The sequence below is a fragment of the Lathyrus oleraceus genome, chromosome 7, assembly GCF_024323335.1.
Source record: "Lathyrus oleraceus cultivar Zhongwan6 chromosome 7, CAAS_Psat_ZW6_1.0, whole genome shotgun sequence".
NCBI lineage: Eukaryota > Viridiplantae > Streptophyta > Magnoliopsida > Fabales > Fabaceae > Lathyrus > Lathyrus oleraceus.
The window spans coordinates 197,316,222-197,331,382 of NC_066585.1; the positions used below are offsets into that span (position 1 = coordinate 197,316,222).

A 15,161-nucleotide genomic window follows, 5' to 3' on the forward strand; every position below is an offset into this window, starting at 1 on the left:
AGTTGCGCTTAGTTTACGGTGATCTTGTTCAATGTTAGTTGCAATGCAACTGTGCGGTGGGTCTATTGAAGCGATCTCCCAAGAGTCGTTTTTCTTCTTGTAAGACGCAGCCAAACGAAACTTACAAAGCATGTTACGACATTCGATAACATACCTTCTAGAATCAGTGCGTTTCACTGTAAAGTCAGCAGAGTTGTTCATGTGGAATTTTTTGATTGCCAGAACACATTCTTGTTTGGTACGAAACATGTCTCCCACCTTTAATTCGCCTTCTGATCTCGGATACGGATTATAGAAAACACTGTTGGATGTTTCATCGTCGTGAAGATCCATACTTGTCATATGTTAAGGCGGATTGTAGACATGACTAGGAGGTATTGGTGGTGGTTGATCATCATCTTTATCGTCGTTGTTCAGCATGTGATCAACCTGTATCTCGGTCTCCTCTTCTTCTTCATCAACGACATCCACTTCTGCCTCTGCTTCTGGGTTGACGTCATCTGACCATTGTCGATCATCTTCACTAGATTCATCCTGACCGGTTAGTTGAGACTGTTGAGATGATATACATGGTTGAAGAGTAATGTACAACTCAATACAGTTGCAGCCTGAATGTTCATGACTAACAAACATGTATTCAACATCTTCATCGTCTCGTACCTTAAGGGGGAAATACTTGCATTGACCATTCTCAAAAAATATTGGATTTTGATATGTGATCTTTGACACAATACCCGATCCTATAAAGGATTGTATTCTTTTTTTCAAATGCAAGAAGGTTGCATTTCTCTTGATCGTGATTCTAATGGTATCAGTGTTTCGAAAACAAAAACCATTTAGCTCAAACTCGTATGTTTCACCGTTGCAGTGAACGTTGACACTATATAATAATGAAGATGACATTGTGCAGATGAAAACTACTTTCTTACTGCAGATGAATGTGAGTGAAGTGTCTTGGATGTTGATAGTAAGACACTTAAATAGATGAGTGAAGTGTCTCACATGCTTGCTAGTTCGGAGTGACGTGTCGCACATGCAAGCTACTCCGAAATGATGTGTCAGACATGCAAGATACTCCGAAATGATGTGTCAACCATGCAAGCTATCAAGAAGTGACTTGTTCAACATGCAAGAGACAAGACAGCCACGTGTCAGACATGCAGACACACACTCCAAATGGATTGGCGCCTCCACTTATTCCTTGCACATGGGCGCCAATTCAAGTGGAGACACCATACATTCAGACCTCGAAACCAAGAAATCAGACCTAGGTCTTACATGCATGTCCCTATGAAGGCGCCAATTTGAATGGCGACCCCTCTTAAAGGTTGTACATGGTCGCCAATTCAAATGGAGACACCATGCAAGCACAACTTTTCATGCTCCCATCCATTTGCCTATAAATACATCCACTCCATCAACACTTCTTCCACACCATCACTCTCACTACTTCTTCTACAATTTCATCTGCAACAACTTCTTGTAGTTTCATCTACACCAACCCCCCGACAAAATGTTTATCCTCACAATGGGCGAATCACATAGAGGAACGGTTGCAAACATCGCAACATATGTAAGTTTTTTCTTTTGTTAACTTTTTATCTTTCATCTTCACCAACCCCCTTTTATTTTGACATACCAACTTATTCAAGTTTTTTATTCTTTCTTTTATAGGATGTATCAAGGTTCCGAACTCGGGTCCACGAATATGTCCATATGGACCCGATGATTCAACCTTATGTTGAACTCGCCGGTTTTGATCATATTAGCAAGATTTTGTCTTGGTCCATAAATAACAAATTCATTCTAGCCTTATGCGAAAGATGGAGACCAGAGACACACACATTTTGGCTCCCAACCGGTGAGTGTACCGTGACGTTAGAAGACGTCTACATGCTTTTAGGACTACCCATTGAAGGTAAGGCTGTTAATGGTAAGACCAACTATACAAATTCAATTTGCATGGAGCTCTTAGACACTGATTTGTTAGATGATAATGCAAGAGGTCAAGGTATACTACTCTCACGCCTTAAGTCGTACTATAATAGTTTATACTTAGATGAGCATTCTATCGAAGATGCTCGAATAATAAAAACTAGGTGTTACATTATGTTGTTAATTGGATCATTTTTATTTCCCGAAGGAAGTGGTTCTAGCATGCATATTATGTACTTACCTCTACTTAGACATGTAGATAGAATAGGAAGTTACAGTTGGGGATCTGCTTGTCTAGCCTATCTCTATAGCTTCTTGTGCAAAAACTCACACAAAGACACATCTACATTTTCTGGATGTGCTGTTTTGCTACAAGCATGGGGTTGGTCAAGACTACCGTCTCTAGCACCGGTCAATAACAGCCCTTTCACGTTTCCATATGCACAAAATTAAGTTGTTTAAATTGCTATATCTTTACTTACTTCTTTAAAGTTTATTACCTCAAACTAATTTTTTTAGACTTTTTGGTGTAGATGGTCGACACGTGGTATGAGTTACAACAGATGTCCGAGACATTGTATTACTCAGTATCGCAACCTGTTGGATCACCTTCGACCGACAGACGTAAGCAAAATAACTTAATTATTTCGTTATATTTTGTTAACTTTTTCTACATTGATTATAATCCTATCTTCTTTTACATTTCAGTTCATTTGGCGTCCACACCTTAATTTGGATCATGACCATGAGGTCAACGCTGAAGACGCAGCTGTATGGATTGCATGTACACCGATAATACGGTTCACAACTGTGGAGATGCACAACAGCGATCGTGTGAAGCTGCAGTTCGGTATGCTCTAGAATATCCCAGATCCCCCAGCTAGCCTAGGAGAATGGCATCTGCGTAAAGTTAACGACCAATGGAACTTCAATCCATGGCAAAGCTTCGCAAGATCGGAGTGTCACAAATGGAAGCACCGTCATGACCATGTGTTAACTGACGCAGTCATGCCAACTGAGATAAAACCAAGTCGTACTTATATGGCTTGGTACAGATCGGTTGGTTTTCAGTTCATCGTCGAAGATATGTACCTATACGACCCACGCCAGGCAACTTACACACAAGAAGGATCAACATCTAACCCCTAACAACATTCTCAGCCCGGTTACTCACAACCCCCTATCCGTCAAACTTTCCGTTCCACAAACACACAAACATACAACCAAAACATGCCATTCACCCAACCCCAATACCAAGAGCATACCCCATACCACCACCAACAAATTGACCATCAACCTGAGACCCAACATCGCTTCGCACCCACCCCATCACCCTACCAAAGTCGCCTTAGCCAAAACACCTACCGCCCTTCCTCCTACCGTAGCCAAGAAGCTCAAACATCACAAAACCAAAACATCCAACAACCCTATCTCTACCAAACACCCCAACAACCTTTCCTCGACACATCATTCACACTCATGTCTCCCTTCAACCGTCCCGGTCGCCCATCCATGAGTCAACCACATCCCAACTTCTCTGGTATGGGTCATGAGTTCAGCTACGGCGGTACACCATCGATGCATACTGAAGACTATGCCGACTTGTCTGAATACCTCAACGGACCTTCTCCTATAGTTGGTAGTGACGCTCCTGGCCCCTCAGATGAACAAACACCGGTGCAAAATCGTCAACGTGGGTTAGGGCCAAGGGTTAGGGTAGCTAGAGGATGTGGGACCGGAGGTTGGTTAGGTGATCCCGGTCATCACCATTAGGTTTCTTTGTGTAAACTCCAAACTTTATTAATATCAAGTCGTCTTATATCAAATTTATCTTTTACTTATACCATAAAACACAAAAAAAAATGCATTTTAGGAGGAGTCTCCAATTGAATTGGCGACTCCTCTTAAAACCTACACATGGGCGCCAATTGGATTGGCTAGGGCACCTGCCCTAGCCAATCCAATTGGCGCCTTCATTCAAGTTTTAAGAGGAGTCTCCAATTCAATTGGCGACTCCTCCTAAAAGTGGGGTATTTTGGGATTTTTTTTGAAACTAGGGGTATTTTGGAAATTTCCTTAAAAAAGTGGGTTATTTTTGTAAAAAAACCTCCTTTGTTATGCTACCGTGTGTATTATTTTGTTGTCATATCTATCATGATAAAACTACATAAATCAAATGTTGGTCTTTACATAAATTAATTAATTAATGCATTGCTGTTTTGACTTTGGTTCTATAAATTTATTAAATTCCTTACATCAGCAGCATATTTTATATTACATGTGTTGTTGTTTTGATTTTCATTACATCATAATCATTATTAATTACTACACATTGTTGTTTTTATTTTGATTTTGATTTTGATATTCATTTCAAAACTAAATATATATTTTTCCCAATTTTTACATAAGAACAATTTGGTATTTTTAGAGAGACCATGCAAGTTGTCACTAACCAGAAAGGAGGTGTGTTTTCTTTATACGATTATGGTGGAACTGGAAAGACTTTCACGTGGAGCACACTTTCAACAACTTTCGTTTTAATCATGATAATATTTTAAATGTCGCGTCAAATGGAATCGCAATTCTACTTTTACCAGGAGGTAGAACGGCCCATTCAAAGTTCAAGATACTTGTACCACGCATAGAATCATTCATTAGTAACATTGAGAAAAATTTTGACCATGCTAGCCTTTTGCAAAAACAAAGCTGATTATAGGCATATATGCCAAATAAATTTTGTTTTGAATCTCTTGACAAGTCCTTGAAAGATATTATGGGTCATGATAATGTGGCATGTGAGACAATTTTTGGCAAAGTTGTGTTTTTTGGTGGTGATTTTCGACAAATACTACCTGTCGTACCAAGAGGAACAAGGTCTATCATTGCAAGGTACTAAAACTAACAAAAAAATATGTGTTTACAAAATGGGTCTAACTCTTCTAATGCAGCAAATATTCAATTGTTCTCTGATTGGATTTTAAAAGTAAGGGACGATCAAATTTTTGAACCAAATGATGGTTATGCGAAAATTACAATTCCACCAGAGTTACTTCTTACAGATTACATAGACCCCATTGAGAAAATTGCTACAACTACTTACCCAAATCTCCTTCAAAATTACACAAATACGAATTTTCTACAAAGTAGATCTATTTTAGCATCAACTATTGAGATTGTTGATGAAATAAATGATTACATCATAAAACTTCTTCCAGGTGACTATTTTTTAAACTTTTTTTTCACTACATATTATTAATTCTCACATGTTGTTGTTAACACACAATCTACCTTTTTCAGGTGAAGCTAAAGAAATTTTAAGTAGTGAATTTCATTGATAGATCAGAAGCTAATGAAAATGATGCTTACGGACATTTGACACCAGAATTTTTAAGCTGTTTGAAAACTTCGGGATTTCCTAATCATTCCATGAAACTAAAGGTTGGAACAACTGTAATGTTAATACGAAATTTAGATCAATATGAAGGTTTATGCAACTGTACAAGATTGATTGTTACAAGGCTAGAAAGTCATGTCATCGAAGCTAAGATTATATCATATACAAATATTAGAAACACTATTTACATCTCAAGAATGTCTTTGTCACCTTCTCAATCATCTTGGTCATTCAAACTTATAAGAAGACAATTCCCCATTATTGTCTCATTTGCTATGACAAAAAGAAAATCTCAAGGACAATCGTTAGACTTTGTTGGTTTATATTTGCCAAAAGATATATGCAGTCATGGTCAACTTTATGTCGCAATGTCGCGAGTCAAGAGCAAAGATGGTTTGAAAATCTTAATTCATGACAAAGATAATAATCCTTTAGCTCAAACAACTAATGTGGTCTTCAAGGAAGTTTTCCATAGTATTGTCTAGGTATTTTTATATTTCATGTTTTTTTCCCATATTTTTCTATTTAACAACGAAACATTTTTACTCAAACCTATCTCTTATTTGTTATAATTTCTAATGACTATTTTCTTTTCTTCTTTTGTAGGCAATGACTTCTCTTCAATTGTTCACAATTTTTTTTGTTTTCTTTATCTTCTTTGTATGACTCATGCTTGATTTTCAATTTTAAAATTACTGAGTTGTTGTTATTTTTGATATTCATTTAATTTATATTAACGCATGACTGATTCTATGTATACAATCTTTGTTTCTGATGTACAACCATTGCACACTTTTAAAATTCATGCTAGAACTTAACCTCTTCTTGATCATATGATATTGCTATATATTTTGAATTAATTGCATATATTTTAAAAACATTTATATGCTTTAATTTCAATTCAAATAAAAATTCATGCAAAAACAGTGCTCATACCCGTGCGGTTCTACTAGTTTTATATTAAAATATTAGAAAGGATATAACGATGAAGTGACATGTAATCTTTAAATCTACAGAATCACCGACCAACACAATATTTGACAGTTTGTAAAAAAAAACTTGGGGGCATATCTTAATAAAAGAAATAGTATTATCGACTAGGATAGTAAATCAACATAAAGTTAATATTCTAAAAAAAACACAAATAACTTCAAACCATAACAAAACTTTGTCCACTCACAAAAGTATTTCATTATTTTGAATGTTTAATATGGTGCGGCTGTTGTAAACTATTGCCCAGTAACGAAGATAGAGCTGTTTAGAACTATGTAAATAGGATATCAAAGTTACACAAAGTGCCACCCTACCAATCCCACAACATCGGATGCATCTGAAGCTTTTAAGGCGCCTGAAAGAGCATAAATTATGAATTAGTTATAAAATAATACTACTAGTTTCACTATATATCAAGACATTCGTTATCTCTGGTAGAGTTTCATATATGGATTCACATTTTAGACATCTATCTATATTAAATAAATGTTGAAATGAAGTATATCACCTTCTTATTAGGCTGATCCAATTCTTGTTTCATCAAAGCCAATTCCTAGGAAAGAACATAACCTTGTTGATTAGTTTTTCATTCAAGTAAATTATGTTTTTCTTATATTTAAGATGCATGCAATGAATATGTATGTCTTACCTCTTTCTCATACTTGTCAATATCTGGACATATAACTTGAATCAAAGCATCATAGGTTGGATCATCTCTTAGTGACCTTCGACTAGGACAATGTGCACGGCAGACAGGACATTCGTTGTTACTAGAAATGATTTAGAGGTAAGTAATGAATACAGATCCAAGTGTGAAATTATATAAAGTAGAGATGGTGGTTAGTTAGTTTGAGGACAAACCCAAGTCGGATGCTCTTGTGTATGCAGTCTCTGCAAAAGCGATGCATGCATTCCATTACAGTACTTGTGTTACGAATGATGCCTACAAACATATAGAATCAACGTAAATACAAAATACTTATGATTCTAATGCATCTTGCATATCTTGTATACGCACAAGTTATGTTCCATTAATCACAGAATTATATCCAAATATTGTCCTAGATTTGTTCATCAACCAATATTTAACCAGCACGTTTAACAATTTGATCATTCAATTTGATAAACTATAATTCTTTAGCATAAAGTAAGCAATCTAGCATGAGTTAACAATTAGATACCCAGACAGATAGGGCATTCGATTTCTTTCCGTAATGAAGATAAATCTACCATCAGATACCTGCAATGAAACAACAAAATAAACAATTTTCAGATATGATCGCTTAATGATAAAATATGAACCATTTCATCATAGAGAGAATTAAGGACTTTCATCAAGCTATAGTTTTCATCAAGTTACATCCAAGTTCAAAAACATTTCATATAGGAATTTTCCAAATCATTCATAGAAAAGACATGATCAACTATCAAATTTTGACAACATGCTAGGTCAATACGAAGTAATAAAAAAACTACGCACAACCAGAAATTAGACCTCAGACGAGTGAACACAATTCTATCCGATCTAAAATATAATTAAGATCGAATGGAGTAATCAAGATCCAAATTGAAATAATCGATTGGAGAATAAAACAGTAAATGATATAGTCTGATTAACATACTCTTCCACTTCCTCTTCTTCTTCCTCCTCCTCTCCTTCTTCTTCTTCTTCTTCTTCCTCAGTCTCTTCTTCTTCCTCCTCCTCCTCTCCTTCTTCTTCTTCCTCGGCTTCTTCTTTATCAGCTTCTTCTTCATGTTCAGAGGAAAGCCTTTGATTCAATTCTGATGAAAAAAGGATAAGCAAGATGAACAATAAGCAATCGATAGGAGTTGATATGAAAATGAAACAGTAATTACAAAATCGAGATAAGAAAAATAACGCAAACCAGGTTCATCTTCGGGTTTCTCTTCATTCTTAGTCTCTTCGTTCTCTTGGAGAGACTCTTCGACGACGTGAGAATGTTGTGACATTGTGTTCAAGCGAAGTGATTTTTTTACTTTGAAGTTGCTTTTATACTCCTATATGAATGCAAATGTAAATATAATAAAAGTGCAACTCACCAATAAAAATTTGACATGATTTGTAAAGTTTAAAGACAATTTTGTAATTTGAAAGCTGATTTGTTGTTGTTCATGCATGCAATTTCGTGAAGACTAGGTGCACCCCTTCTAACCAATGCACACTTAATTATTTACCATTATATTTATTTATGTTTTTTTAGACAATATTAATTGTTTTCTTACGGTATTATTATTACTATTTATTCTATTATTATTATTATTATTATTATTTATTATTATTATTATTATTATTATTATTATTATTGTTTATGCAGGTAAATAAAAATAGAGATTAATTGTTATACACGGTCAGTGTAAAAAGTTTTACACCGTCAATGCATCATAATCATCCGTTTGTATTACTTTTTAAATGTTTAAAATAAAAGTTAAATCTTTCAAATATATCAGTGATTGTGATTAATTGACGGTATAAAAAATCTTTATATTTTTAGTGTATATCAATTAAATTCATAAAAATACTACTCCCTCCATTTTAAAACAAATGTCATTTTAGAAATTAGAATTTATTTATATAAAAAATTAATTATCACTATTTAATATGTAAATGATTTTTAATTTTCCATCTATCATTTAATTATTATTATTATGTACATATTTTATAATATATAAATAAAATTAATTTAGTAAAATTTTAATTATTTTATAATTTTATAGTTTTTTTAATTTTGTAAAAAAAAATACAAACACAGTTTATTTTAAAAGAGAAAGACTATTTCATAATACAAATACTTATTTATAATAATTTAATTTTTTTAATTAAAGATGTTACTTTAGTGATAAGAACTTTGACTATTAAATATTAAAATATATATACTACGTAACTTTTTTAAATTATATTTCATTTTATATAAAATAAATAAATAAATATATATATATATATATATATATATATATATATATATATATATATATATATATATATATATATAAAATAGGTGCCAAAACATCGACAAAAAGAAAAAGGAAGCAATAATCATGAGATAAGAAAAACCAATTACTAAAACAAGAGAAAAACAAATCTCCCACAAACACACATATTGATTTTTTTTTATTATTATTTTTTATATTATATTAATTATTATATATTGTTAGTCTAAATTTTTTTACAGAATCGATTAATTACTATCATCCATTTGCATTACTTTATAGATTTTTAAAATAAAAGTTAAACTTGTTTCAATATCTAACGGCTATGATTAACTGACGGTGTAAAATCCTTTTACACCATCAGTCTATTTCGATTAAATCATTTTTATAATATTTTAGTTTTTATTCTATTTGATTATGTATTAAGCTTATAACTTAACTCAAGTCATCATTAATTACTATCTACAAAATTAATAATTTCATTTTTTATATAAATTAAGCTCATTAATTACTACTTTAATAATTAATAATTTCACTTTTTATAAAAATTAGATTCATTATATCAGGTAATATATTATAATAAAGATAAAAAAATCAATACAATAATATATATCAAAATAAAACAGGAATTATATGGCCACCTGTATAAGGTTATGAACAATCATATTTGATTCTTTTTAATTTATTCCTTTTTAATCTTTTTATATTACCTTTTTTTATAAAAATAAAATTTATTAAATCATGTAATATATTATAGGGATATTAATTTAAAAATGATAAATATGACATATGCAATGAATTATATGTAAAGTTAAATTAAAAAGCCAAAGTATTTTAGAAAAAAATCAAATCTATTTGATTTTAAATTTGTACCAAATACATTTCACTTTTAAATTTTGAATTTTTTTATTATAGAGATTAGCATTTGTTTTATTCATAAGCATTCAAGACAATAATTAACCATGACTTGACTTTATTGGATTGAAATCATGCCACGAGTTAAAATAATATGAAAGAGTTTAATGGTAATTATATTATTAATTTGTAAAATAAAGTATTTATATTTAATTAAATATATTTTATATACCAAAAATGAATATATTTTTAATAAAATTATTTTTTTAAAATTAATAATAAAAAATGTTAAATTACTTAAATATAATTAATTAATAAAGTAAATTATATATATTAACTGATCATGAAATATTAGCTAAGTGACCAGAGAATGATCTTATTGTTGGAATTAAACTCAAAACATTGAGTAATTCCAAATCAATCTTGATGAATAAGATTCAATCAATCGATCGAATTCCCTCTAGTTCTTCACTCTTCACTCGAGTGAATCAATCAATCTTGGTTGCAAGATTGTATCGCTGCATAATGATGATGAAAACAATAAAAGAAAATTGAACAAGAAAGAAGATTAGGGTCTGACGGAAATTGGGGAAGAAGATGATTTATGTAGATTCTCTCAGGAACGAACAACAGGCGTCGGGGGAAAGGGAACCAAGGATGGTAATGGTCAACAGGAATCAAAATGCTGACGAAGTCATACATCATATTCGATATGATGGTATGGCAGGAGATAACAATTTGGTTGCCATGGTCGAAAGGATTATGGCACGAAATTGGGTGAATGTTGGCATTCATAGTCCAAATTGTAGTTCCCATTTGTCAGACTATATCTCGCAAACTGAATTGCCTAGGGGATTAAAAGTCCCAAAATTTACAATTTTTTTGGAGATACTAGTGAATCGACTATCGAACATGTGGCAAGATATCTAATCGAAGTAGGAGACCTTGCAAATAACGAAAACTTAAGGATAAAATACTTCCCTAGTTTGCTCACTAAAAACACATTCACATGGTTCACTACACTCCCAGCGAGTTTGATTCATGATTGGACTCGTTTGGAAAGATTGTTCCATGAAAAATTTTACATGGGACAGTCGAACATTAGCCTGAAAGAATTGGCTAGTATTAAGCGTAGATTTTTTGAGCCAATCGACGACTATCTTAATAGGTTCTGTTTGCTAAAGGCAAGGTGTTTCACACAGGTGTCTGAATATGAATTGGTCGAAATGGCCGCTGGTGGCTTAGATTATTCCATCAGAAAGAAATTAGACACCTAATATGTGAGGGATATGGCCCCGTTGGCCGATAGGGTACGACAGGTAGAACGTTTGAAGGCTGAAAAGGCCAGAGCAACTAAGAATAATAGGAGAGATGGGGTAGTGTATGTCTACATAGATGAAGATGGTCAAGAAATGCATAGTGACCCTTTAGGTTTCGACAAGAGCGAAATCCAATTGGCCGAACTAAAACAAATGCCACCTTATTCTTGCAAGGTTCTGGCACCTTCAAATGGGAAAAATCCCATTGAACCGGAAAAGAATGATAAATTCCCTAAGAAAACATACACCTTAAACGTCACCAATTGTGATGAAGTTTTGGACTTGCTAGTCAAAAGATGGCCAAATGATAGTGCCTCCTGGTGCTAAAACACCTCTGTTAGAAGAGCGAAAGAAACAAGGCTTTTGTAAATATCACAATTTTCTAGGCCACCAAACCTCACAATGTTTTCTTTTCAGGGATTTGGTGCATAATTCTATTAAGGACGGAAGGCTGATATTTGGGGACAAAAATAGGTCCCAAATGAAGATCGACTCAGACCCCCTCCAGGTTGCAGATGCTCAATATATTGAACTAGACATTATTAACATAGTCGAAGCATTTGAAGACTATAACAAAAACACCAAGATGGTCAAAACCACTGAGGGTTTCAAGCAAAAGAGTGACGAAACTGAGGTTACTTAGGGCCTTAGGGTAAAATTGGAGAAGTTGAAGAACACCGATGACACAAATCTTGAAGTCAACATGGTCGAGATGAGTAGAGAAAGGGAAGTTGGCAAAGAGAATGCTCGACAAAGCGAAGAGTAAGTGAGGATGGCTTACCCTAAAAGTGATGAAAGCCTAGTGGTTTCTCTATCATTGTCAGAAAAATAAGTATGAGGTCATGATGTGCCCTAGGTGCAGTTCAGTTTTTGACAAGAAAGTTGCCGAAAACATCGAGGGAGTTCGAATGGCTAGTCACATAAGGAATCAGAGAGACATTCGCAGTCACTTCACTTTCGATAAGAGGGGAGTCCCTAGATGGATAGAGAAAGAAGGTTCAAGTCTTCAGCCAAATATATCAGCTACCTTCAAACCAACTGCTGATGCACCCATAGAAAAATGGGTAAGGCCTGCTGAAAAAGAGAAAGAGGCCAGGAGAAGTGGCAAAGTTTTGAGGTTGGTCGAGGCTCCTCGATAGCCTATCGAAGGGAGTTTCAAGTATCAAAACAATAAGCTTAGAGCCCTGAAAACTACAAGGGTAAGAATCCCATATCCATGTCACAATGGTGAAGATAGCAAAGGAGGAGAAAGGTGGAGAAAAATCCAACAAAAAGGCAATGGTTGAATCTAGTTCCAACCAATCTCTAAAGAAAAAGAAAGGTGAGGAAAAAAGGCCAGTAGGGAGGAAATTGTTCCCTGCTCGAAAAGAAGAACCTGATGGAAAGTCAGAGTTACCAGCGGCTGACGATGACATGATAACTGACAACTTCGACACAGAATCTGAACCTTATTTGGACATCACTTACAATATAGTCTCGGTGTTGCCTATGTATTTTGATTAAGACACATAAGTGGAGGAGTCTGAAGAGTTTATGGAAGCTGAAATGGCAAGACATATACCAGTATGTTACTAAGTAATGAATACCAGTTGCGTTGAATGGCAAAATACCTTCTTCGAAAGGTCGGATGAAGCAATGAGGAGTCATCTTAAACCTCTTTTCATTAGAGGAAAGGTAGAGAATGTGGGAATTAGTAAGATCCTGGTAGACGGTGGTGCGGCAGTGAACCTAATGTCTCACTTTATGTTGCAGAAAATGGGGAAGTTTGAGACAGACCTAAAACCCCATAACATGCTCTTGTCAAATTATGAAGGAAAGATTGGACGTACCTTAGGAGTGATCCAGGTAGATTTAACAATTGGAACCATTACGAGGCCAACTATTTTCATGGTTATTTCCTCGAAAGCCAATTACAACCTATTGTTGGGCCGTGAGTGGGTACACGACATTGGAGCAGTACCATCTTCGATGCATCAAAGGATTACTATATGGAGAAGTGATGATATAGTGGAAAACATCGAAGCATGTCAGAACTATTTTATGGCTGAAGTGAATCACGTGGATAGGCGCAATTTCGACAGGAATCTGGGAAATATTGCCCCTTCTAGACCTGCGGATTTCGCATTCGACCCCAATGATGAAACATACTATTCCCTTCATCTACACCCAACTTATGGGTTTCAGTGGGATAGAGAGGTTGTGGGAGAAGACCTCGAGTTCGAAGGAACGTCATACATCTAGCCAACTGGCTAGAGAGATGAATCCGGTGATTATGTCTAAATCTAAAATAGTGGAAAAGATTTTGGCTTATATAGCCTAATATAGATTAAATATGACTTTAGAGGCCGAAGTTAAATACATGGTTGTCGAAGCCAATGGAGTTGATATGCACCTGGAGGGGCCTGACATAGATTTCGAACCAGAGCCACTCGATAAGGAGCAACAAGAAGTGCAAAGCCAGAGGCTCGAAACCATCTATGACAAAGAGCATTTGGGATTTGAAGGAGACCCGCTGACACCCAACATTAAAATGCTAGTGCGGGATCCTTTAGAAGAAATTGACTTAGGCAAAGGAACGACAAAAAGACCAACATACATAAGTGCCAACCTTGGACCAGAACTTAGAGTCAAAGTGATCCAACTTTTAAAGGAATATAAAGACTACTTCGCGTGGGATTACGACGAGATTCCTGGATTAAGTAGGGAATTGGTGGAGCTGAAATTTCCAATCAAACCTGGAAGGAGGCCAATCAAGCAGACTCCAAGATGATTTATGCTAGAAATCTTGTCGAAGATCAAGCAAGAGGTCGAGAGACTTCTTAAGTGTTAGTTCATTCGTCCAACAGGGTATGTCGAGTGGATTTCTAATATAGTTCCAGTCATTAAAAAGAATTGGACTTTGAGGGTTTGCATAGATTCCAGGGATCTGAATGCTGCAACCCCAAAGTACGAATATCTAATGCACGTGACAGAGATGCTTGTCGAATCCACTGCAGGCTATGATTATCTTAGTATGCTCGATGGATACTCTGGATACAATCAAATTTTTATTGCCGAGGAAGATGTGCCGAAAATAGCATTTCGATGTCCTGGAGCCTTAGGCACCTACAAATGGGTAGTGATGCCTTTTGGTTTAAAAAATATCGGGGAAACCTATCAAAGAGCAATGAACTCCATTTTTCATGATTTTATAGAAACATTTATGCAGATTTATATTGATGATATTGTTGTTAAGTCTGTGTCAGGAAAGTATCACATAAATCATCTTCGACAGTCATTCGAAAGGATGAGAAAGCATGGTCTGAAGATGAATCATCTCAAATGTGCATTATGTATGCAGGCTGGAGATTTCTTGGGCTTTTGGTTCACAAGAAGGGTATCAAAATAAACCAGAATAAGACCAAGGCTATTATGGAAGTGAAAGCACCATAAAAAAGAAGGAATTGCAGTCGCTACTAGGGAAGATCAGCTTTCTAAAAAGGTTCATCTCAAACTTAAGTGGCAAGGTGCAAGCCTTCTCTCCTCTAATTCGACTGAAGAAGGAAGGTTTCGAGTGGGGGGCAAGCGTATCAGGAAGCTTTTGACAAAATCAAGGAGTATCTTGTTCATCCTCCAATTTTGTCGCCTCCTTGTCGAAGTAAAAGCATGAAATTGTATATTTAGGCATCTGATGTAACTATAGGAAGTATGCTTTCTCAAGAAGATGAGAATGGCAT

The 15,161-nt window shown here is 34.8% G+C and overlaps 2 protein-coding genes across 8 annotated transcripts in view; one reads left to right on the top strand and one right to left on the bottom strand.

The window, feature by feature from the left end:
* The window catches only part of LOC127104973 (putative E3 ubiquitin-protein ligase RING1a), a 31,073-nt gene extending 22,737 nt beyond the window's left edge, over window positions 1-8,336 (bottom strand). The window contains exons 1-8 of one of the 7 annotated variants that reach the window (XM_051042121.1): window positions 8,209-8,336; window positions 8,007-8,104; window positions 7,944-7,955; window positions 7,504-7,564; window positions 7,184-7,265; window positions 6,972-7,092; window positions 6,831-6,875; window positions 6,479-6,677 (exon numbers count right to left, since the gene is read on the bottom strand). In XM_051042121.1, coding sequence (XP_050898078.1) covers window positions 6,669-6,677; window positions 6,831-6,875; window positions 6,972-7,092; window positions 7,184-7,265; window positions 7,504-7,564; window positions 7,944-7,955; window positions 8,007-8,104; window positions 8,209-8,293 — 513 coding nt within the window. In that variant the 5' untranslated portion in view covers window positions 8,294-8,336 and the 3' untranslated portion in view covers window positions 6,479-6,668. Of the gene's footprint in view, window positions 1-6,478; window positions 6,678-6,830; window positions 6,876-6,971; window positions 7,093-7,183; window positions 7,266-7,503; window positions 7,565-7,943; window positions 8,105-8,208 lie in introns of those variants that run through there. The other 6 variants (XM_051042117.1, XM_051042118.1, XM_051042119.1 and 3 more) reach the window with 6 other exon arrangements.
* Window positions 8,337-14,404: 6,068 nt separating this feature from the next.
* Window positions 14,405-14,877, top strand: LOC127102893 (uncharacterized). The gene is made up of 3 exons (XM_051040214.1): window positions 14,405-14,560; window positions 14,654-14,744; window positions 14,786-14,877. Exons 1-3 carry the CDS (start codon window positions 14,405-14,407, stop codon window positions 14,875-14,877), a joined length of 339 nt encoding a protein of 112 aa, XP_050896171.1.
* The last annotated feature ends 284 nt before the right edge of the window (window positions 14,878-15,161 follow it).

Excerpts from the sequence above, each read along its gene's own strand:
- LOC127102893 (XM_051040214.1), top strand. The coding sequence starts at position 14,405 with ATGCACGTGACAGAGATGCTTGTCGAATCCACTGCAGGCTATGATTAT. Across the intron at positions 14,561-14,653 it reads CCTTAGGCACCTACAAATGG|ATTTATATTGATGATATTGT; the intron begins GTAGTGATGCCT and ends ACATTTATGCAG. Across the intron at positions 14,745-14,785 it reads CGAAAGGATGAGAAAGCATG|GCTGGAGATTTCTTGGGCTT; the intron begins GTCTGAAGATGA and ends TTATGTATGCAG.